The sequence below is a fragment of the Malus domestica genome, chromosome 01 (genome assembly GCF_042453785.1).
Source record: "Malus domestica chromosome 01, GDT2T_hap1".
Classification (NCBI taxonomy): domain Eukaryota; kingdom Viridiplantae; phylum Streptophyta; class Magnoliopsida; order Rosales; family Rosaceae; genus Malus; species Malus domestica.
This window is the reverse complement of record NC_091661.1, coordinates 13,724,980-13,747,929: the sequence shown is the minus strand read 5'-3', so window position 1 is coordinate 13,747,929 and position 22,950 is coordinate 13,724,980. Positions and strand designations below refer to the sequence as shown.

The 22,950-nt window shown below is 38.5% G+C and overlaps 2 protein-coding genes across 3 annotated transcripts; one reads left to right on the top strand and one right to left on the bottom strand.

Moving 5' to 3' along the window:
* The first annotated feature begins 3,332 nt into the window (after positions 1-3,332).
* On the top strand, positions 3,333-6,040 carry LOC103413128 (very-long-chain (3R)-3-hydroxyacyl-CoA dehydratase PASTICCINO 2A-like). The gene is made up of 9 exons (XM_008351620.3): positions 3,333-3,602; positions 3,683-3,794; positions 3,914-3,932; positions 4,041-4,129; positions 4,242-4,295; positions 5,198-5,268; positions 5,366-5,447; positions 5,687-5,783; positions 5,874-6,040. The coding sequence occupies exons 1-9, from the start codon at positions 3,532-3,534 to the stop codon at positions 5,942-5,944; spliced, it is 666 nt and encodes a 221-aa protein (XP_008349842.2). The 5' UTR covers positions 3,333-3,531; the 3' UTR covers positions 5,945-6,040.
* A 965-nt stretch (positions 6,041-7,005) lies between these two features.
* On the bottom strand, positions 7,006-11,539 carry LOC103422924 (guanosine nucleotide diphosphate dissociation inhibitor At5g09550-like). Of its 2 annotated transcripts, none has more exons than XM_070815575.1 (13): positions 11,300-11,539; positions 10,653-10,715; positions 10,446-10,529; positions 9,930-10,037; positions 9,634-9,806; positions 9,432-9,543; positions 9,147-9,227; positions 9,003-9,065; positions 8,813-8,911; positions 8,594-8,718; positions 7,859-8,069; positions 7,526-7,600; positions 7,006-7,435 (listed from the first exon to the last, which is right to left on the bottom strand). In XM_070815575.1, exons 1-13 carry the CDS (start codon positions 11,384-11,386, stop codon positions 7,283-7,285), a joined length of 1,434 nt encoding a protein of 477 aa, XP_070671676.1. In that variant the 5' UTR covers positions 11,387-11,539; the 3' UTR covers positions 7,006-7,282. The 2 variants fall into 2 exon arrangements, with proteins under 2 accessions (XP_070671676.1, XP_008359208.1); XM_008360986.4 differs by having other exon boundaries at positions 7,006-7,333.
* Between the last annotated feature and the right edge of the window lie 11,411 nt (positions 11,540-22,950).

The window sequence follows — 22,950 nt, the reverse complement described above, 5'->3', positions numbered from 1 at the left end:
TTTATCCCTACATTTAATTGGAGATTTAACATAAATCTTTCTTTTGTGTTAAATTTGCTAATAACCTTTACCACAAGGGTATAAATCCTAATTTTTTACCATAGGGGTTGTCTTCTGAATACCCTATCACCACGGGGACTATTAGTCTGATTTAGCCTATCAAATTTTGCCTTTGCTTTCCCTTCTTTAGGATTGGAAAGATACATACCCACATCATTGTGTATAACTAGGTTCTCTTCGCTTTCCTCATTTCACCTTTTTCTTTCAACTTTCTTTCGGTTATGGTCATAGTTATGAAGAATCTCCTCGTCGTTGAGAATTACCACCACCACTACTCATACTTCATTGTGTAGAGGAAGACATCTTCATGAATCTTGTAAAAATCAATCAACAAATATTTCACCGCATTTGTGGTACTTTCAACTTTTCGTTATCCTTACCAAATATTATCTCAAATAAACAACAACCATATCGAATATGACGAGGATCGAACACAAGTGCAACAAAAACATATTGATTTCATCCTCAATTGAACCACAATATTTGTCATATTTTTCTTGCATCACCACAGAGATCATAGAAAAAAATTCATTCTAGGCCAAAAAAAAAGAAGACAAATTCATTATTTTTTCTTTCATGCAAGAGACTTTTGATCCGAAACAAATCACCAAAAATATTATGAATGTTGGAGTATTGGAACAACATACTTTTAAAGTGACTTCATAAAAGGTTGCAATTATCTTGCCTCACTCCAATCATCCGTTGAATGTGGCCACTCCTTTATTGCTTTTAATAAATTACGGAAGGTAATTACCATCATCTACTTTTAATCTACCAAAAGTTATTTTAAACTTCAAAGTTGCTTTCAACATTAAAATTGTAGAATTCCACCAAGTAGGGACATCCAAATCACAAGACATTTGCTATCTATTCTTAATTTCTCAACACACCTTTTAGAGCTTTCCAACCTTTGAGAGGTAGATCTTGCATACCTAATCGCATTACGAATACTTTGTATAGCGTATTCAACAATTTTAGCCCATCATTCGCAACCAAATGGAGGATATGAGTAACACACTTCATATTCAAATAATTTTCATCATACAAAAGCGCATTAGGAAGGCCCCACCTACTTATTCGGTGCACTAAGTCCCTTAATTCAGAATTATTTGTGGAAACATTATCAATCGTAATAGGTAATCTCCTCTATACCCTAGTCTTCCAAATATTCCTCCAAAAGTTGAGCAATGGATTCTCCTTTATGATTTGGAATTACACAAAAGTTCAAATTTCTTTTATATAAAATCCAATCATCATCAATAAAATGCCTGCTGTGAGAACCATGTAATTTACTTGTTGAAAGAAGTCCATGTATCTGTTGCTAGACACACCATAAATGTCTTCAATTGTCTTTTTAATTTATCATTTCTAGAATAAAACAAGTTAAATATATCCTTAGCAATTGTCTTACGACTAGGTACTCTCCATATAGGACATGGTTGCATGCAAAAAAGCTAAACCTTCGCCGTCGACAAAAGAAAAAGGTAACTCGTCTAAAATTATCTTCTCAACGCAAGCTTTAGTAATTTCCTATTGAGAAAAACCTATAGCTTCCAACTTATCTTTCTTGGCTGCAAAAGTGAAGATCTTTTGCATATTTGCAGCAAAATTTCCAACTTAGGAGGGTAGCTTCTACATCTGTTTAAATGATTTTTTAAGGTGGTTGAACCATTTTTACCTAGCTCAGCCATAATTGCGTGGTTGTAATAATTGCACACCCCCTTAACTCTACCACTCTCAATTTTCCTTTCAAAGGGCTCCCAAACCTTAGACTTTTCATGAGTTTCTAATGAAAGCAAGAGAGTTTCTTCTTTATTAACTTGGTCACTTGAATCACCTTCTTTTGAAGTCGCATCGGAAGGGTTTCCGGATTCACCAATACAGGCAAGAGCTTGTCTAGATGCCACCATGGAAAGTTGAGATGGAGTCAATTCACTAACCATGCCCACTAAAATAAGAGAATCATTACAATTTGTTATTAAACAATTACAAAGCCTGCATGGCGCACATGCCAAGTAACTATACTAGCTAATTACGTCATTCTTGTGAATGCGAGCGTGCCAACTAACAACCGAGCTCGATCGAGTGAGTACAACAGATGTGGTGGTGGTGTTGAATGCACTGCTGACTTCTGTAGTTGAACAACTATGTCCGAGGAACGCGTCTTGGCCTTGGGTTCTAGGAGACAAGGTTGCCTAATTCACTGCGAAGTTTAGAATCTTCTACATCGCGTTTTGCTGCCTTGACTATATTCGTAAGAATATAGATGCATCAAATCGGTATCAAGCTGCCAGGCAAATATACTCAAAGGAGATGCTGTTTTTATAGTAAACGTGGTTCAACTGTCTAAATGCTGAACTGCTAAATGCATATGAGAGTAACCAATCATATAACAATTCACTTCGTTGGGAAGCTGGTGAAGTGACCTCTTTGGGCGAGAAAATTAAGAATTCTTTGCTTGCCTAGAGTTGGATAGATAACCAACCGACAAAAAGCAATGCTATTTTACTTTTCCAAACTGAAGTGTTGCTGAATCTATTGGTTATACAACTCTAGTGTTGTTTACATATTCAAACTGAGAATGTCATCGGTTGCCAACGCAGTGATGTTTACTTATCCAAATTGAAGATGTGTTGACGAGAGGGTTATGATAGTATTTTTCTTAGGGTTGTGAGAAGGGCTTTGTGTACAGCATTTTGAGCTATTTATTGAGTTGAAGGTCTTTTCTACGTTGCAAAACCTCTTATATTAGAAGGGAATGATATTGTGATGAAACAGGCTTGCTAAGGTAGAGTCTTGATAGGACTTTGTTTGCTCCATTTACTTGAATATTCTCCCAGCCGAAACCGAAATTGTATCCTTAGAATGATTTGCATTTAAATAGAGCTCATTTTGATCCTTAGCAATTTCAGTTTGCTAATCTAAACTTAATCCTTTCACAGTTCACCTCCATAAGGACTCGATCAAATTAGTCTCTTTAAGCTGAAAATCCACTGGCCTAAGGAATTACTATTGGGTCGAGGATCATGGCTTTTCAACTCAGGTTAACTCATTCTCGACTCAAGCTGATATTTCAGACCCAAACAGGTACCAAATATTCTGACTGTTTTTATTTTTTTTGCTAAAAATACATTTACAATTATAATTTATCAAATACTTAACTGCTTTAGTTCATAGATGTTTCTTCTCACATCACAATAAAACTAGTTTTGAAAAAAAACCCATTAATAGGTCAATGGTATTTTTATTAATGAAACAAAATTGAAAACGTTGGGGGTTGGAAGTTGGGAATTACAAAAAACAGAGCAAAGAAAAATTTCAGACGTCAGCGTTTCTAAATTGGTTGAGGCGTTGAGCTACTCACCTACATGCCTTTTACTCCTCATTTATTATTCTTCTTCTTCCCATCTCTCTCTCACTCTCTATAATTGCTGTCTAGGCTCGTAGATCTGCCTTAGACATCGGTCATCAATGGCGGTACCATTATCCGCTCTCAGGCGCCTATACCTTTCCCTCTACAACTGGACAGTCTTCCTAGGATGGTACCCAGTCCCCACTCTCTCTCTCTCTCTCTCTCTCTCTCTCTCTCTCTCTCTCCAACTGGATTCGATTTGTGTTTCAGGTTTCAGGTACTGTATCTTGCTCTCAAGACTCTCAAAGAATCCGGCCACCAACATGTCTACAGTGCCGTCGAACGCCCTCTGCTTCTCGCCCAATCCGCTGCCTTTTTGGAGGTTCTACTTCTACTGCTCCCTCCATTTGCTTACTATTTATTTTTTTGAATATTGGAGAATGTATTTTCACGTTTAATTTTTCTCGGGTTATTCTTTGAATTGCTGGGATGGAGAAACAGATTCTTCATGGGCTAGTGGGTGAGTACCTTATTTTCCTTTGTTTATATGTTAAAATTCAGCTGATTAAATTATATTTTGTGGGTTTTGTTAATTGTTAGTTCTTATATGGGATTGCATTTGATGCAGGTTTGGTGAGATCTCCAATAACAGCAACACTGCCGCAAATCGGTTCGAGATTGTATCTGACATGGGGAATCCTGTGGAGTTTTCCTGAGGTTCGAATGCAAATACAAAGTTTGGGGTTTAAATTTTTAGTAGCATTTTATTATACATGAAAGTTCATTTCTTTTGGATATTTAAGTAACAAGATGAAGCTTATTGCTGCAGACTCGGAGTCATATGCTTGTTAGCTCTTTGGTCATCAGCTGGTCTATCACCGAGGCAAGTGTTATCTGATCTTCATTTCTTGCGCTTTTTGCTCTCGTCTGTGTTTGCATCTGTGTAAAAGTGTTATTATTGCAAGTATATGCACTTTTGTTTTCAAATTTTTGGTGCCTTAAGCAATCTGGGTCATTAAGTATTGTTCTAAACCATTGATCTCGCAATCTGATTTTGTCTGATAAAATAGCATGACCAAGTTTGTATTGATTTGTTTTATCTGAGAGCGTGATGTCTCTTATCAGATTGTGGATAAAAGGAATTTTATTGTGGAATTGTAAGACTTGGCATTTTGGTTTAGATTGTCTATGAAAGGACCTTTTAATACCTAGGCTTTTAGCTTGATGAAATGATTTTAGTAATTCCTAGTTTGTTGCTTTAAGAACGAAAGAAATTTTGGTCTAAAGTTTGTCTTGAACTTTTGCTTCAAAAGCATGTAATAAGAGCAACTCAGAATGTATGTTTTCTGCTCCCAAATTACCTTAGAAACCTCATATGCTAAGGCTCGAAAAATTTCCAGACAGAAATTTCTAATTTCTAATTTCTAATTTAAAATTTGTATGTCATAGCTGGCGTTTATAACAAGTTGGGTTTATACAGAATATTTGAAAATTCTCAGACAATTGCTTCTTTGTTTAACTTTCCAAAACACTTTCCAAATTCCTAACTTAAGGTAATACATACTGAAACCAGGCGTTGATTGCTTTAATACATGCTGCCGTCTTAGGGTTTAAAGTGCGATATATATTAGATTAATTTCACTTGTGAAGCCAGTTAAATTTATGCTGCCGTCTGATGTTCATTGCATTAATACTTGCATCCTGATGCTGATTGCAATCATATTGACTTTTTCTTCAGTTGTAGTAGGAGTAAACAAATTCAGATTCATTTGTTTGTAATTGCAGATTATTCGATACTCTTTCTTTGGTATGAAGGAGGCACTTGGTTTTGCACCTACATGGCTCTTGTGGCTCAGGTAGTTCATCAGTTTTGTGATCATTGGATGTGACGGGAAGTAGTTTTAGTCCTGCGATTCATTCATTCATCGTTATTTTGTATTCAATGCCATGCAGGTATAGCACCTTCATCTTGTTGTATCCAACTGGCATCACAAGTGAAGTTGGTCTAATATATATTGCCCTGCCACACATTAAGGTATCAAATTATATGATTCATAAAAGAAAAAACTTTCTTTGCCTTTTTTGTTGTGGAGGGTGTTGCAAGAGGAGTGGTTTTCTGGGTTTTGCAAGTAGGTGTGTTAGTCGTTTATTACTCATCTAATACATGGAACTTTGCACATCATCTTCTACTTGTCCACAGCAGCTACAAAGAGTGTATAGCGTAGTCTTTGAAAGTGTTTATTTATGTTCACCAAATATGTTCTTTATTTGCAGAACTCTGAGAAGTATTGTATAAGGATGCCAAACAAGTGGAACTTCTCTTTCGATTACTTGTATGCTGCAATTGTTGCACTAGGAATCTATGTCCCAGGTACGCATCTCTTTCACTGGCATATTTTAACCACACTTAAAACTATTTGGCCGGTTTTTGTTTATTTTCTGGTGGATTTATCTGTTGCAGGGAGTCCTCACATGTACGGGTATATGCTTGGACAGAGGAAGAAAGCTCTTGCAAAAGCCAAAGGGGAGTAGACGGCAACAAAGTTTCAATGTATTTCTCATGATGATTAATCATACGGTTTTGTGTGTAAGATGGAATTTTATTCTTAAAAAGGTTTTCAGCCAGAATCATTTTTGTTTTGATGAATTTCTTACTTGTTTAGCTAAGATTCAGGTCACCATAAAGTTAAAAACAGGAATGTGTGGATGTATTTACAGAGATTTGCTGCTACGCGGTTAAAAGCACGAAACTTGTTCCTCAAGGAAAGTGAAAAAAGAAAAAGAACTTTCAAAAGAAAAGAAAAATGGTGAGGAAGGTGAATAAAACAGGAAAGGTAAAAGTAATTTCCAAGTTGGTAAAAAACAGGAAACTATTTTCCAAGTTAGATTACGAATAATATCAATCTCTCTCTGCATCTGTTCATTCAACAAATCTCTGTAAGAAAAAACAGTCCGGCTTGTGAATTGCAATAGAGAACGTTCGTGGCAAACGTATTCTGAAGGAGGCATTGGACGAAATCCGAAGGGATGCGATGGAATTGGCAATGTCGGAGCCCGGTGGAAAAGTTTCAAGTTTCTATGGTAATATGGCAACCAAGTGTTAGGATCATATGACTTGGGCCTTTAGCTAGCTCTCTTCCAGCCCGTCCCTTAACCAAGTTCACTTAAAGCCCAGCCTGTTTTCCTTTCGAATTCTCTTATTATTTCCTTTTCTTTCTGCACAATTGCTCTGATTTCTAGCTTTCTGTGTCTGAGACCGATTGGGCCTACCACCAAGCCTAGATTCTTGTAAAGTTTTCGCGTTCGGGTATCCTTCTGCTTTCAGTGTTGTTGAAGCGATGGTAAAGGAACAGCCAAATCCTACCAGTATTGTTGATGCGTTGGTGGCGGATCAAAAAATAATATGAATTCACAACGCATTAAGGGTCTGAGAAATCAAGGGGCCCCTTTGAGTGGCTTGCCTCGGACCCCTTGAATCTTAGGACCAGTCCTGATTTCATGTTAGCATATCAAATGTGCACATGCTCGACTTACATCATCAATTATCTTTTAAACTTGAATAGACATAAAATTGCAGCAGGAAACAACTAAAATTTCCTTAACCATTATATATGTGAGCCATTTATTGGTGTCAGAAGCAGAAGAACAAAAATTCTATATCCTCCTTTGAGAATGTTCAAATTTATCTACACTGTTCGGAGCGGAATAACTTTTTAAGCAAAGAAGGTGCTGCTAATTAACATGTTTAACGAATACAACATATATAAGAACAGAAACAGATTATGAATAAGCTTGGAGCTTGAAAAAAAACGAAAAAAGATGAGGAAATTAAAGGAACTACTGTGTTTTAGCTGCTCTTGTTCCGAAATTTCATTCTTCAGCAGCGCTAGCAGCACTCAGATCCACACTCAAGTCAAGGGCCTGAAAACATGGTGCAGTAAGATAAATCAACTTGGAGTACTGATGCAAGAGCTCAAACGTAACCTCGACCGATTTGTGTATAAAGCAGCTGCTGATTAAGTCCTACATTTATATTCCTCGTTTAAAGGGCGGGATTAGATTGATCCTCAATGTTCAATCATTCGAGTTGGCTAAATGGATTTGAAAATTTACCTTTCCAGTTATCTTGCTGTACATGGCAATCACATCTTGCACGGTAGTCTCAAAGTGCGTCGTTGCGTCATAACTCTGCAATGCATTCCAACTCCAAGAAATGAACAATGACTTCAAAGTATCAATTCAAATACAGACAGGCTAGAAAGTAACATTGAAAACTACTTGGGTTAATCGCCTTTATAATGAACGTATGGCCGGCTTGTGTCGAAAGCAAGTGAAAGTAGGGTTTGCGAGTTAAGCACTATTAGTTGTCATGAGTACAAATTAAGGTATAGATGTATGAGCTTACGAATAATCAAAATGAAGATGTAAGAAATCATTTATTCTCACCGCGGATATGAAACAATTGTCCCCAGCATCCTGGTTAGTAGGTTCGTATCTGTCGTAAGTGTCAAAAAAGATTTCATCTACAGCCCCAAGGAGATCTGTTCCAGGCTTCAGTTCCACTTGGGGGTTATCGGTCTCTGCCTCTGTTAAAACAAAGGCAATGTATTTCCCTTTTGGAGCTACATTATGGGAGTAGGAGCAGCAAAACAAGTACCTGCAACAGAGGCATATCCGGTCAAAGAACTTCATTTGCAAGGTCTTACCGTTCTCATGATAATTTAATTCTAATCGCAATGTGGCTTCTAGCAAGCACCATGAGTATGGCATCGTCATACAACTTGTGTTTATTTTATATATGCTTTGGCAAGTGCCTTCGCCCATGAGCAGTAGGTCTCAGGTTCGAGACTTGGGAGCAGCCTCTCCATAAATGGGGGTAAGGCTAGCCGACATTCACCTCTCCTAGACCCTACGTAAAGTGGGAGCCTTGTGCACTAGGTACGACATTACGACATTACATGTTACCCGATTCTCAATGATTTTGAGTTCTATGGAGGAATGACACAAAATGAAAACGACCTATGCAAACAAATAACGCATTTAACTTAACCCTTGTTGTGTGGGTTGAAATGCATATGTTTGTACAGATCAAGTGTCCTTCGAAAGGTCCTTGAATAAGGACTTACTATTAGAGAATAATTAATTGAATTTGTGTTATTGGCATTCGAGGTAGCAACTTACATATCAGATTTACGTCCAAGTTGCTTCTGGGGTAGAATAACCTGGACTGAGTGAGAATCCTGGGTGTTTGGGATTGGATGACTCATAATACATATGGCACGGGCAACTTTCCCTACCTTCTTCACCTGTTGCACGAGATGGAGATTTGAACTCAAATCAGTTCAAAAAACTTTTCATGCCAGATGACCCTACTGGTATTAAAATTTTTCTCAACGTTACCTTGTCAGGCAAATATGAAGGATCACATACAACTTTTTTGCATTTTGCAGTTTCTCCTTCGGAAGTCACACCAATGGCCTTCTTGTTTTCAAACTCTACCTGCCATTTTGCAACATCAGTCAAGTATTGATAATACGAACAAAACGGGTGGGTTTAAATTTCCGATATGCATGAAAAAAAAAAATATGACCTTGCATTCTGGCTTGCTGAGCATGTAGGTGCCGCCATAAACAGCACTCAACCGAGCAAAAGCCTGCAAATTTCATAGCACATATAGTCGGAGGAACTAAGTTGCATATCCAAGTGATACTAGAACTAATTGTTGAAAGCATACCTGGGGGAGCTCTCCTAGACCATACAGGGGATAAATATATGGAGATCCTCCTTGAAAGCGTGCTAGCGACTCTGCATATAACTTTCCGAGAGGAGGTAGAGCATATTATAGAACACTGTAAAGTTGAATTGAGAAAAATTTCTAGGGTACTTCTAATTAATGCTTTTGAAAAATCTGCCATTGTCCATATATTGCCATATTGCCTCGTAGAACATATGCAACTTATTCATAGTCATAAGTATCAATCACCAACATTCTTTAAATAAAAAATTCATGCTTTGTTACCTTCATCCTCTTCACAAAAGCCATAGCAGGCTCGGCTAAGTAATTATCATCTCGGTGGAGAGCTAGTGCATGCCCAATGAAATCAACTGTATTGTCATCTAGCCCGTACTTCCTATGTCAGAAACAAAAAATTCTAATTCCATCGTGTAGAAATTAAACATATAGCACAATTAATGAGGTTTTGGATGTGAGGAAGAAGTACAAAATAAGCTCTCGTGCTGTAACTTTGTTGAGGTCCATTCCTTCATGAGATTTTGGATCATTCTCATCATAGTCTTGCACATATATGAAAAACTTGCGAGCTCGTCGTTTCTCAAATAATCCCATTAGTGGAGATTTAAGTGCTTCCACATCATTAGCTGGTACTTTGTGAACCTGGAAACATAATGCACAATCACAACGAAATTAGGGTGAAGCAAAGTTAGTGGTTCCATATATGTCGTTTAGATGACAGATGAGTAAGCACTAAATGAAATTGGAACTTGTTAGGAATCACACCTTCCCTTTGTTATACACAAAACTACCATCAACAGCCTTGAAATTCAGATATTTAGTAACGTTAGTGTGAATCAGGACGCGAACCAAACCACCATTGGCCATCATGAACTGTCAAAAATACACAGAGGTTGTAAAGAATCAAATTATCAGAACAACACGTTGAACAAATCGAATGACCCAGTACTTTTAAGAGATCACTTGTCAGAAATAGTCAGCTTTTAAGCAGACTTCATGTAATAAAACAGTTCAGACTAATGAAACAAAATGAAATTCCTGAAACAGGTTTCTTCATTGAGAAACATTGAATATGGTAAAAGACGAGATTATTGCTAACCGATGAGCTGCTGAATATCTAGATCACATCATTGACAGGCTTAAAAATTAACATGCAAATTAACACAGAAGATGTTACATCATGATCATCACCTATATATAAAGATTGGGGGCAAGTGAAAGTAAAACTAAGAAAAGGAATCAAAGAACAACCATAAGAAATATATGCATCATTCATTTTACCTTGGGGATCATATCAACATTGTAGTCTTTACTCGAGCCCAAAGTTTCTGGAGGCTTATCTTCTCCCCTGAATCGCTTCCAAAGCTAAAATCCAAAAATAGAAAACAAACCGAAGCCGTAAAAAATTACATGCATTATAACATCTCACCAGAAAGTATGCCAAACTGTGTAGCCAAAAAAATTACCAAAGATTATTAAGATACTTACCTGGTTGAGATTGAGTGAGGTAGACTCTCCTCCATAGTAGTCATTCCTATCCATATGCAGTACCTATTTCAGGTAATTAAATAACATATTAAAAGCCTAAACATTCTTATTGATAAGTGATAGCAACGACAATCTTAAACCCCGATGTTGATCTCTCTTACAAATTGCAATGAATGAAACCTAATCAGATTATCAGAGTGAGAAGAAATCATCCATGGTACATAGAAAAAACTCATCAATAATCACTTTTTAGCTTTATGAAAATGCACCTCAAATGTACAATATTATTAGCACTCCAAAATAGTAATTATGCACTCTTCATCAGTCATTTTTATCATTAGAGAGGAGTGCGGAATCATTATTGTGGAGTCACAATAATGTCTCCCATCCACAAAATTCAAACAGCTAGAGTGTATAAACCTACATTTCGAATTCATATATATATATATATATATATTGGGGAATTAAAATCTAATCAAGAATGTTAACCTAAATATATATAGACCAAAATCATTTACATGATTAATGAATGGGTGGTTTTTGAGAATATGAATCCAACGTCGGAGAGATAAGAGACCTAGTTTTTCTTGTAATTAATTTGCAAAGAAAGAATAATTTAATTCATAATGAAGCGGAGGTTTAATTACCTTGAGACCATCAACTGAGAGGAGGCCGCTGAGAATGCACTCTTTGAGGCCGGTTCCGAGCACGATGACGTCGTATTCTTCATCCATGGCTTTCAGAGATGAGAGGGAAACCCACTCTGCGTTTTTTTGTGTTTGAGTGAGAGAAATGGGGATTTGGTTAATGGGAAGAAGATATGCGAGGAAGATTAAGTGAGGCTATAATTATGTCAAAGAGAGAAGGAAGAGGTCTCTGACTCTAGCAAAGCCAGGCGTCCCTCGAGTTTCGGTTAAAACCGTTATGTGCCCCCCACGTAGGTTGAACGTGGACCCATGATAAAATAAGAATGTCTTTTTCAAAATATGTTTCTGAATTCCCCTCTCCGGTAATTTGTTTGAAGTTGTAAAATATTTTCCTTCGTGTTTTTTTTTTTTTTTGAAGAAACGATAATAGTTTTATTTATAACGTTAAGAAATCATACAATCCTCAAGGGCCTGCTCAAACCTACAAATAGTTAAATTAAAAGTTAAGGCATACTTGACCATTCTATGCGCGCTATATTAGCGGATATATGAACATGACAAACTCTTGAAGTATCAAAACCCCGCGCATTAGTTTTAGTATCGTCAATCAGCAAATCAATAGCGGAAGAGCCACCATTCAAGCTTCCAAGAGCTTGGACCACATTCCAAAATAACTTGCTGCCAACTTCGTTGTGAAGCCAAACAAACACCATCTCGTGCTGCTAAGACCTCAAACATCCTGGGAGTTGTCACATGAGATATTTTACGAGCAAAATCTCTAGCATAGCATCCGACTTCGTCAGAAAATCTCACACACCAACACCCCCAGAATTTGTAGCAGCATAGAAGCACGTCAACATTAATCTTGATCCATCACGGTGGGGGAGGAAGTCAGCGAGAAGGAGACTGAAGTTGCCAAGTTTGAGGGTTGGCTGAGCTTTAATAAAATCAGGGAGATGAAGGCCTGCAAGATGACACACGAGTGCAGGGTTCTCCACCTTGCCGTCCCATAGGAGAGAATTAGCTCACCATATAGAGTGAACAAGCATCGCATCAAGAGAAGGACAAACTGACTTGAGGAGAGAGCAGCAGGACATTGGTTAAGCCAATTACAAAATGAAGAAGGTACAACACCTCTAGTGCCAGTTTCGATATTGGAGGAGAAAAATACAGCAAGTGCAAATGGACAAGCACTAAATGTAGAAAATGTTGAAGAAGATATTTCTCATTCATATCTTAATTGACAGTACACAGAGATATATATAGTCACAAAGACTCTTTACATAAGTGACCTTATCTTCTACAACTAATTACACAAATACCACAACTAACTATTTACTGTTGTAACTAAATTGTGACTGGTTTAGGTCTCTCAATACACCCCCTCAAGCTGAGCTTGGGATCAATTGAAGAACCAAGAGGAAGCTTGGATTTTAGAGCAGCAAATCGACCTTTGGACAGAGACTTGGTGTGTATGTCAGCGAGCTGATCCTGACTACAAACAAAGTGAACCTTGATGAGATTAGCTAAGACCAACTCGCGAATATAATGATAGTCAATCTCCACGTGTTTAGTTCGGGCATGAAAGACCGGATTAGAAGCAAGAGAGATGGCTGAAATGTTATCACACCAGAGAGTGGGAGCCTGAGAGAGAGGAAAACCAAGGTCACGAAAAATTTTACAGATCCAAGTCAGTTCAGCTGCAGTGTGGGCTAGAGATCTGTATTCCGCCTCTGTGGATGACCGTGCCACAGTAGCCTGTTTCTTGGCACTCCAACTGATAAGATTGGATCCGAGAAAGACATTGTAACCACTAGTAGAACGGCGATCAAATAGACAGCCATCCCAGTCTGCATCGGAGAAGGCTGTGAGATTAGTGGCACCCTTTCTGAACAATAGACCTTCAGATACAGTACCCTTGAGATAACGAAGAATTCGTTTGGCAGCTTGCATGTGTTGGTCTCGAGGAGCATGCATGAACTGACAGATTTGATTCACAGCAAACGAAATATTGGGACGTGTCCATGTCAAATACTGTAAACCACCAACAATGGATCGATACTCAGTTGGATTAGAGAAAAGAGGACCACTGTGATCCAATTTGTTAGAGCCAAGGGGAGTGCAGCAAGGCTTCGCACCAGCCATATTAGTTTTCCGGAGAAGATCAAGTAAATACTTTGTTTGATGGAGGAAGAGACCTGTGGAAGATCGTTGAATCTTTAAACCCAGGAAGTAGTGCAGTGGACCCAAATCCTTGACTGGAAAAATATCACTGAGATTTTGAATGAAGAGACAGGTCCAGTGACTAAGATATCATCGACATACACAAGCACCATGACAGGAGTAGGACTAGGGAGAACAAATAAGGAAGCATCGGAGGAAGATTGCTGAAAACCAAGCTGAAGAAGAGCTTGAAACAGTTTGTCAAACCAAGCTCGAGGGGCTTGTTTGAGACCATAAAGGGATTTCCTTAATTTGCAGACATGATGCGGCATAGTAGGATCAGAGAAACCGGGAGGCTGCTGCATGTACACATCTTCCTTCAAATCACCATGAAGAAAGGCATTACTGATGTCTAACTGATTTAGAAACCAATTGAACTGCACAGCAAGGGACAAAAGGATTCTAATTGTGACTGGTTTAGCCACAGGACTGAAGGTCTCTTGAAAATCGATACCTTCCTGCTGATGATACCCCTTTGCAACTAAACGAGCTTTAAAGCGCTCAACAGTACCATCATGTTTCTTCTTGATTCGGAACACCCACTTGCAGCCAACCACATTGTAGGAGGAAGATGGAGGAACAAGGGTCCAGGTGCCTGTTGATTGTAATGCATTAAACTCATCTTGCATGGCAGATCTCCAATGAGCATGTTTAGAGGCTTGCAGATATGTAGTTGGAATAAAGTCAATATCAGAGGGAAGAGGATGTTTGGTAGCTGCATAAACTTTGGGCTTGAAGATACCAGCTTTGGAGCGAGTGATCATATGGTGAGTATTGGAAGGGGGCAGTGACATAGTTGTTGCAGGGGAAGATACGGATGCATTAGTCAGAGAATCTGTACTTGGAGCAGCAGTAGGAGGAATGGACTCTTGAGTATGGCCAACGTGTCCAGGAGGAACACCAGTATGCTGAGGAACGGAAAACTGCAGATCCATGGGAGCGATAACAGAGTCTGAAGACAGAACATGGATGGTAGGAGAAGACTGAAAATGATATGTTGCTTCATCAAACTGCACATGTCTGGAAATATAGAGACGATTAGTGACTGGATCAAGGCATTTATATCCTTTGTGCTGTAAACTGTACCCGAGAAACACACAGCTTTTGCTCTTAGCGTCCAGCTTGGAATGAGTGTAAGGTTTGAGCCACGGGAAACATTGACAGCCAAAGACTTTGAGTCTGGAGTAATCTGGTGGCTTGAAGAAGAGTAATTCCCAAGGAGATGTAGAAAGGCCAGAGATTGGCAACCTGTTAATAAGATACACAGCCGTGGAAAAGGCTTCCACCCAATAAAGATGTGGAACATTAGAAGCAACAAGTAATGTACGGGCAGTTTCCACAATATGGCGGTGTTTTCTTTCAGCACAGCCATTTTGTTCAGGAGTGTGAGGACATGTTAATCGATGAAGAATACCATGAGTGTGAAGAAAAAACTCAAACTTAGCACCAATGAATTCACCCCCTCAATCGGACTGCACAACTTTGATTTTATTTCCAAGTAGATTTTCTACATATTGTTTGAATACAACAAAAGTAGAATAGGCATCAGATTTTGCCTTTAATGGAAATAACCAACTATATCTACTGTAATCATCTACAAGCAACAAGTAGTACTTAAAGCCACTAGGAGAAGTGATGGAGGCAGGACCCCAAATATCACAGTGTAGTAGTTGAAGACTGTGAGTACTTGTAGAACTGGCAGAACCAAAAGGAAGCTTGTGACTTTTAGCTAAAGCACAATCTGAGCAGAAAAGATCACCAGCAGGTTTGCCTTGCACGACAAGCTTATTTCCTGAAAGAACCTTGCGAAAAATAGAAGAAGATGGATGACCCAATCTTCGGTGCCAAATCTGTACAGGAGCTTTGACACTTATTAAAGCTGAGGGTGATGAGGAGGTGGGAGGACTAGAGCCTTGAAGAGGATAGAAGCCATCTTCAACTCGTCCTCGCAAAAGCGTCTTCCCCGAAACTCGATCCTTTACAGTGGATCCATCAAGGTTAAGAGTCAAGGCACAATTATTATCTTTTAAAAATTGATAGGCAGATAATAAGTTGTGTTTCATAGCAGGTACATGTAAGACATTACGCAACTTAAAGGAAGTATGAGATGTATCTAAAGAAGAGATACCAATATTGTGAATAGGCAGACCTTTACCATCTCCTATATAGACCTTGTCTTCACCAGTGTAAGGAGAGGCAACAGAGAGATTTGCAATGTCATTCGTGATATGTGAGGTGGCTCCAGAATCCAATAGCCAAGATGGGGATGGTTTGGATGAGTAGTAAGCACAAAGAGCTGCAAGTTTGGCTGGTGGCACCCGTCCAAAGATCTCAGGGTTCATCATGTCAAAGCAATCAATTGCTTCGTGGCTGGTGGAACCACATATTTGACATGTGGTCTTGTGATTTGATGAAGAACCTTGGTTGTGAGATCGGGGGCCTTGATGAAAGGCACGAGGCTGACTTGTACGATAAGTACCAGTGGAGTTGCCACGGGAATTACTGACATTTTGATTGCATCTGAAAAAATTACGATTGTTCCGGCCTCTATTAGAATTGTATCGAGAAGAAGATTGAAGAGGCTGACTATATGCAGCAAAGGCCTGTGAAGAAGGCGTTGGGAGCAAAGGTGCTTGAGACTGAACAGAGAATGCTTGAAAGGGCTCCGTAGCAGTGGTGGACAGAGTGTGCTTTCGACGAGCCATGGAAAGCTCTTTGGTCAGCAACAGACCATGCAATTCATCAAGAGAAGTAGAAGACAATCGCAGCATGATGGAGTCAATGAAGGACTCGAATTCATCAGGAAGACCGTGAAGCGTTGCAGCAATGAGATCACGATCAGATACAGTGGCGCAAGCAGCATTGAGAGAATCCGAAATTTCCTTGATTTGCTGTAGATATTCCGAGATCGATTGAGAGCCTTTTTGAATCGATTGAAGACGAGAACGAATCTGGTGAATGTAAGCTTCAGAGACGCCACCAAAGCGTTGTTCAAGCTTCTGCCAAAGTTCTCGAGATGTGGACACCCCTACCGTGAAGGGAATGAGATCTTCGGATAAAGTCGAGTTGAGCCAAATCAAGAGGTTTTGATCTTTTTCAAACCACTGCTCAAATGCTGGATTCAGGGAGCGATCAGGGAGAAGGGGAGCCGGACATGGCTCAGTACCGTCGACGAGGCCAAGAAGTTTGTATCGGCGCAAGATCGGAGCAAATAACGCACGCCATGGAAGGTAATTAGTGTGTTTGAGCTTGATTGGCACCATGCTACCAATATTCTGGATCGTAAGAGACATATACGAGTTCTGAGGATTTGCAGAGAAATTAGGGTTTGGCGACGGAGACGAAGAGTCAGAGGGGGAGGCCATGATATACAAGCGCAAGATGCGAGAGAGAAGGAAGAATCAAAGACAGAAAACACAAGATCGATCACGAAATCGATCAAGAAATCAATCGAGAAAGAGAGAAATCGATCAAAAAATCACCAAATCAACGAAATTGTAAGAAAACTCAGATGTATCACCGACTCAAAATTGAAAGAAATTGTAGACAAAAAACACCATGACAGATCAAGAACAGTGATCAGAATACCAAATCAACGAAGAAATCTGATCAATTTGAACAGAAATCAGAGAAGTAGAGCGGAAGAAATGGAGGATCGAATGCCGGAAGGCTTTTGGCGATGAAACCATGTAGAAAATGTTGAAGAAGATATTTCTCATTCATATCTTAATTGACAGTACACAGAGATATATATAGTCACAAAGACTCTTTACATAAGTGACCTTATCTTCTACAACTAATTACACAAATACCACAACTAACTATTTACTGTTGTAACTAAATTGTGACTGGTTTAGGTCTCTCAATACTAAACACATGTAGCGCCAACTCCCGAGAGGAATTACACAAGACACAAATATTTTCCAACGCAACCCTTTTTTTTCTCCAGATTAGTACGAGTAGGTAGAATTTCCAAAAAGCCGCCAAACACAAAGTTTAACTCTACCCGGGACGTTGGCTTTCCAAATACAGTTCCAAAATGAATAATCAGTAGCATGGGAGCTCGAGGAAGATGGCCGTTCATGCAAAGAGCAAGCAATTTTATAAGCATTTTTAACAGAGAAAAGCCCTTTAGAATCATAATGTTGTTGGTATTCAAAGTTTACTAACTCAATACTAATTTATGGGTGATAGGTTTTCTAAAGGGATACTTTGGATGCGGTTCCTAATCCTTAACATTCTTTGACTAAAACCTTAATGATATTCAAAGTTTGATCAAAGTCCCTTGGACTTTGTATACCTCATTATATTACAATTAATATTTATATTTTTATAGTTTTGACATTAATTGTTTGATATTTTATGAGATTTATAATCCTATAAATTTAAAATCCCTCATTATAATACTATTAGAAACGGTTACAATAAAAAAATTCAAACATTTTGATTGAATAAATGGATAAAAACTATGTAAAAATAAGAAATAATAAATGGCAAAAGAATGTATCCATAGTGTTAAAAAAATGGGTAAATTACATAGTAGCCCCTCAGGTTTGAGGTCTATTACAATCCCATACAACATCTTTAAAACATTTCATTTTCATACCTCAAGTACTATTTTATTTCAAAATAATACATCCGTTATATTTTCCATTCATTGATCCGTTAAATCATGATGTGGCTGCCACATTTGTGCCACGTGGCTGCCAAATGTGTGCCACGTGGCAAATAATTTTTTTTAATTTAAAAAAAGAAACTTGAATCTTCTAAATTAAAAAAAAACAAAACAAAAAACCAAATTCAAAAGCTGAACCCGCAACCCACCCACACAACCTGCAATGCGCTTCTCCAGCACATACTTTTCGTTCCGAGTTTGCGCCTCTTTGATCGAATAATCCGCCAAATGCTTTCGCAATTGCATAATTTCTTGATCGTGCTTATGAACCCTAACAACCAGATCCTTCTTCAACATTATGCTATTAGGGTTGTTCGACTCGGTCAATGGCATCAACCCATTTCCGTAATCCCCTTCCATGCTCGACCTACCTGGTGAAAGCGACGTCATCGTAGACGGCGATGACAATCTCGATATCCCATTGCTTGCGTTATCAGCCGCCGTCGGAGTACCAAAAACCCGAACCACCTTCATTGATTTCGCTGCTACCCAATTGGGTCTCTCTTGTTTCCGATTCCCCACGACTCTACTGTGACGAACCGTGATTCGCAATCCTCTCGATTCGATTGTCGACGCCAGCGGCAGCTACCTAATGAGCTTGGTCTTGAGATTCGCGGGCGGAAGGCGGCAACTTGGCGGCCATGGATTCGTGGAGCTTGTACCTGTGCAGCTCGAGAATCTTGTATTTGAGCTGAGCTCGCAACCGAATGTTGTATTCCACCTGTTGCTTGATTGTGGCCTTCGCAGCTTCCATGGCGTACATAACTTGAAGCAAGCTGATGTCTTGATTGTCTGCGGTGGCGGTGGCGGTAGAAGAAGCAATTGGGTCGGCGATGGGGGGTGTGTAGAGGAGAGTGGGGTGTGTGTAGAGAAGGAAAGATGGTGGGTGCGGAGAGAGGAAGGGTTGTGGGTTAGGGGGGTGCACAGGGAGGGTCGCGGGTGGGGAGGGGGTGTTCTGGGTTTTTGGTTTTGGGGTGGGGGATGCGAGTGGGGTGGGGTGGGGGGTTATCATTTCTAGGTTTTCAGGGAAGAAGATGAAGATGGCGGATATGGGTTTTGGGGTTGCGAGGAGAAGAGAGAATTTTGGGAGTTGCAGAAGGGTGGGGGGGGGGAAGGAAGGGATTTGGGTTTTGGGATTTTCTAGTTTTTTTTTTTTATCTTATTTTTTTTATTTTTATATTTATTTATTTATTTTTTATAATTTTAATATTTAGAAGATTTAGGTTTTTTTTTAAAAAAATAAAAAAATATTTTTTTGCCACGTGGCAGCCACATCAGCACAAATGTGATAGCCACGTCAGCATTTAACAGACTAATGGATGGAAAATCTAACGGAGGTGTTATTTTGAAATAAAATGGTACTGGATGTATGAAAGTGAAATGTTTTAAAGTTGTTGTATGGAGTTGTAATAGACCTCAAACCTGAGGGGCTACTATGTAATTTACCCTAAAAAAATTGGTACATTTTACAAAACAATTGGTACATTTCACATATAACAAAGTAGTACATTAATAAAGAAGAATGGGTACATTATAAATAAATTAGGGTATAGATAAAAGATTAAAAAATTATGAGTACAAATGAATTTAAAAAAAATATAGGTGCTAAAAGAAATTAATACATAGTACAAAATAAAACAAAAGAAAATACTACAAATTTAAAAAATGTTGCAAATTAAAAGTGGGTACAAACTAAAAATATAAATATATGATACAAAGTTTAGGCATAAAACATAAATATACCATATGTAATTTTTATATCATTGATTAAATATACAATGTCACGTAACGGTATACACATGGGTACAAACACAAATAAAATTTTAAAAAATATGGGCACAAAAAGAAACTAATATATGGGTACAAATTAAAAATGAAAAAAAAAATTGGTACAAATTAAAAATAGGTACAAACTAAAAATAAAATATATGATAAAAAAATTTAGACATAAATATAAATATACTAATTGTAACATTTTTAACACTAAAGGAATATATTTAAAAATAAAATATTTTATTATTTAAATAATTAATGATGTTATTAATACCCAAGGACCTTGATCAAAAAATTGAAAATGAATAGGATTTTAATCAATAGATTAGCAAAAAGAAGGATGTGAACCAAATTTCTCCGTTTTCTAACTCTATCACACCTCTCACTTGTATCTCTCTTTACGAAGCTGGACAAAAATAAAAGAAAGAAGCAGCAAGCTTCTTGGAAAACATGCACTTGGTATATTAAAAGAGTTTCAGCTCTACTACTGAAATGGGAATACTTCAAACATACAGAGACATCTCTCTTATAGAGATTTTACTAGATTTTCTAAACATAACATTGAATGCTATCCATGCAAAAGTCATATATGGTTGCGCTGTTGAAAAACAAACACGACAACTTATAGAAAGATTAAAATAGAGTTATGAAGCCAACAATTTCAACTGTTGGCATTTATTCCTTTTGGCATTGATTTGCTTTTGACTTCCAACACATCCCTTCAAAATCAAAACGCCTTCATGCCCAGCATTTCACGTAACAACTTGAATGGCTTAACTGGCAGTGGCTTTGTGAAGATGTCAGCCACTTGTTCCTTGGTGTGACAATATACAAGCTCAATTGTTTTTGTTTCACATGATCCCTCAGAAAATGGAACCTGGTATCGATGTGCTTGCTCCTTCATGTTGAATAGGATTCTTTGCAAGCTTGATTGCTAATTTGTTATCCACATGAATCATAGTAGATTCCACTTGTGGATGTGTTTGGACACAAAACGATGCTTTTAGTTCGAGCCCATGTTTGATCTCGGTCTAATAAGCAATACCAGGAATATTTCCACCAAGGGCCTGGCCCAATGGAATTCGACCGAATCCTATCAGGAAATGGTTTCATATGGATAAGGGCGAGTGGCTGAATCCTAGTACAATAAGGAATCCTCAGGGGATAGTTATGCTTCAAATAAGAAAGATGCCAAGAATTAATGGTTGAATTTTGGTGATAAAAGAGCTTGATTCAGATTCCTACAAGAGTTAGGATTGGCCGAGACCTATTTAGATTGGGTTAAGGAATTCTAGCTCGAGTAAAACTTTACTTCGGCCATGATGGAATTACTACTATGAATAGAAAGGGGTGTGCATCATTCAAAGCCCATCCAAAATCAACACACAAAACTGTTCTGTGCAAACTCTTGCTCTACGAGAAACCTCTCAAAGACCTTGAGATTTTTATTTTCCTTTTTCTTGCCAACACATCTTCAGTTTGGATAGACAGCACTGTGGTGGCAACCAGCAACATCTTCAGTTTGGATAAATAGCATTAGAGTCGTAGAATTAGCTAACCCACCCAGGAGCACCTTAAGTTTGGATAAACAATACTGTTTTGAGATCGATTGGTTATCTATCTAAGTTTTGGTCAGCAAGGATTTTTGAGTCCTTGTTGGTAGAGGTTATCTCATCAGCCTTCTCGGCGAAGTAAGGTGTTACTAGGTTATGACATCTGGCACACTGAAAGTCGAATTTGATATTGAACTTCACAGAATTAGCAGCCTTGTCTTCAAGCTCTAAAACCCGAAGGTCGAGACGTGTTCCTTCCTTGTCCGCAGTCACAAGATTTAGAAGTCATTAGTGCACCCAACCCCATATCAGCATTCATTTTACTCCCCGGTTGAGCTCGGCCGACGAGTTAGCATGCCTCTCATTCAACTGAATGACATAGTTAGCTTTTTAGTTATTTGGCCTGCGCGCTACGTAGGTTAAGTAGTTTTTAGGGTCAACATTTTGGCACGCCCAATGGGACCCAATGCTAAAGCTACAAAGTTCATGACCATTGAAACATGGTTAATAAAAAAGAAAACAACTATGGATAAATTGACTACTAGTTTGCCGTGACACCAGAAGCCACATGCACGGCTCGCCGAGAAGTAGAATTAATCTCGGCGGCCATAACCATAATGCCGTAGTTTTCACTCAAACTACTAGAGTGGCAAAAGACAGATTTCTTAAAGGTCTGATAGAGGATTGCAACGACTAAGAACAATCTTTTTTTCTAACAATGGCTGGAAGAACAATCTTGACAATTTGAGCAAGTCATTAGCCGAGAGATGAGGGGCTTACGTGCTCAACAAGACATAGCGAATGACAGCCACACATTGACCAACAAGTTGCTCGAGACTCTAGTTAACAAAGTTCACGAGAGTGGGCTCGTCGATCAACAGAGACAAAACATCTTGTTAAAGAAAAATACTCCTTTAGGAGAGGAAAGGCCGCCGCTAGTGCAGGCCGACGTAGAACTCAATTGGCTTAGGACGATTGATCTTGAAAAACTATACAGTGAAACAAGCACTAGTTCAGCCGAATTTGGCCGAATAACATAAACGACATCTGTTGATATGGGTGAAGTCCAAAGAATGATTGATTCAGCTTTGAAGAAAGGGCCAAAAGTTTCAAAATTTATCCATCCATATTTGGTTTTCATCGAAAGGTTTGAGTATCCCCAAGGATTCAAAACCCCAGATTTCAGTCTTTTCGCTGGGGAATCACCATTGTCTTCAATGGAACACGTGGTAAGATTCACTGCCCAGTGCGGAGATGTCAACACTGATTACTACAAACTATGATTGTTTAACTTCTCGTTGACAGACACGTCATTTGCTTGGTATATCAACCTTCTACCAAATTCTGTACAAAACTAGGAGGAGTTGGTCGAGAAATTTCACGAGCAATTCTATCAGCCTAAGATGGAAGTGTCAGTATTATCTTTG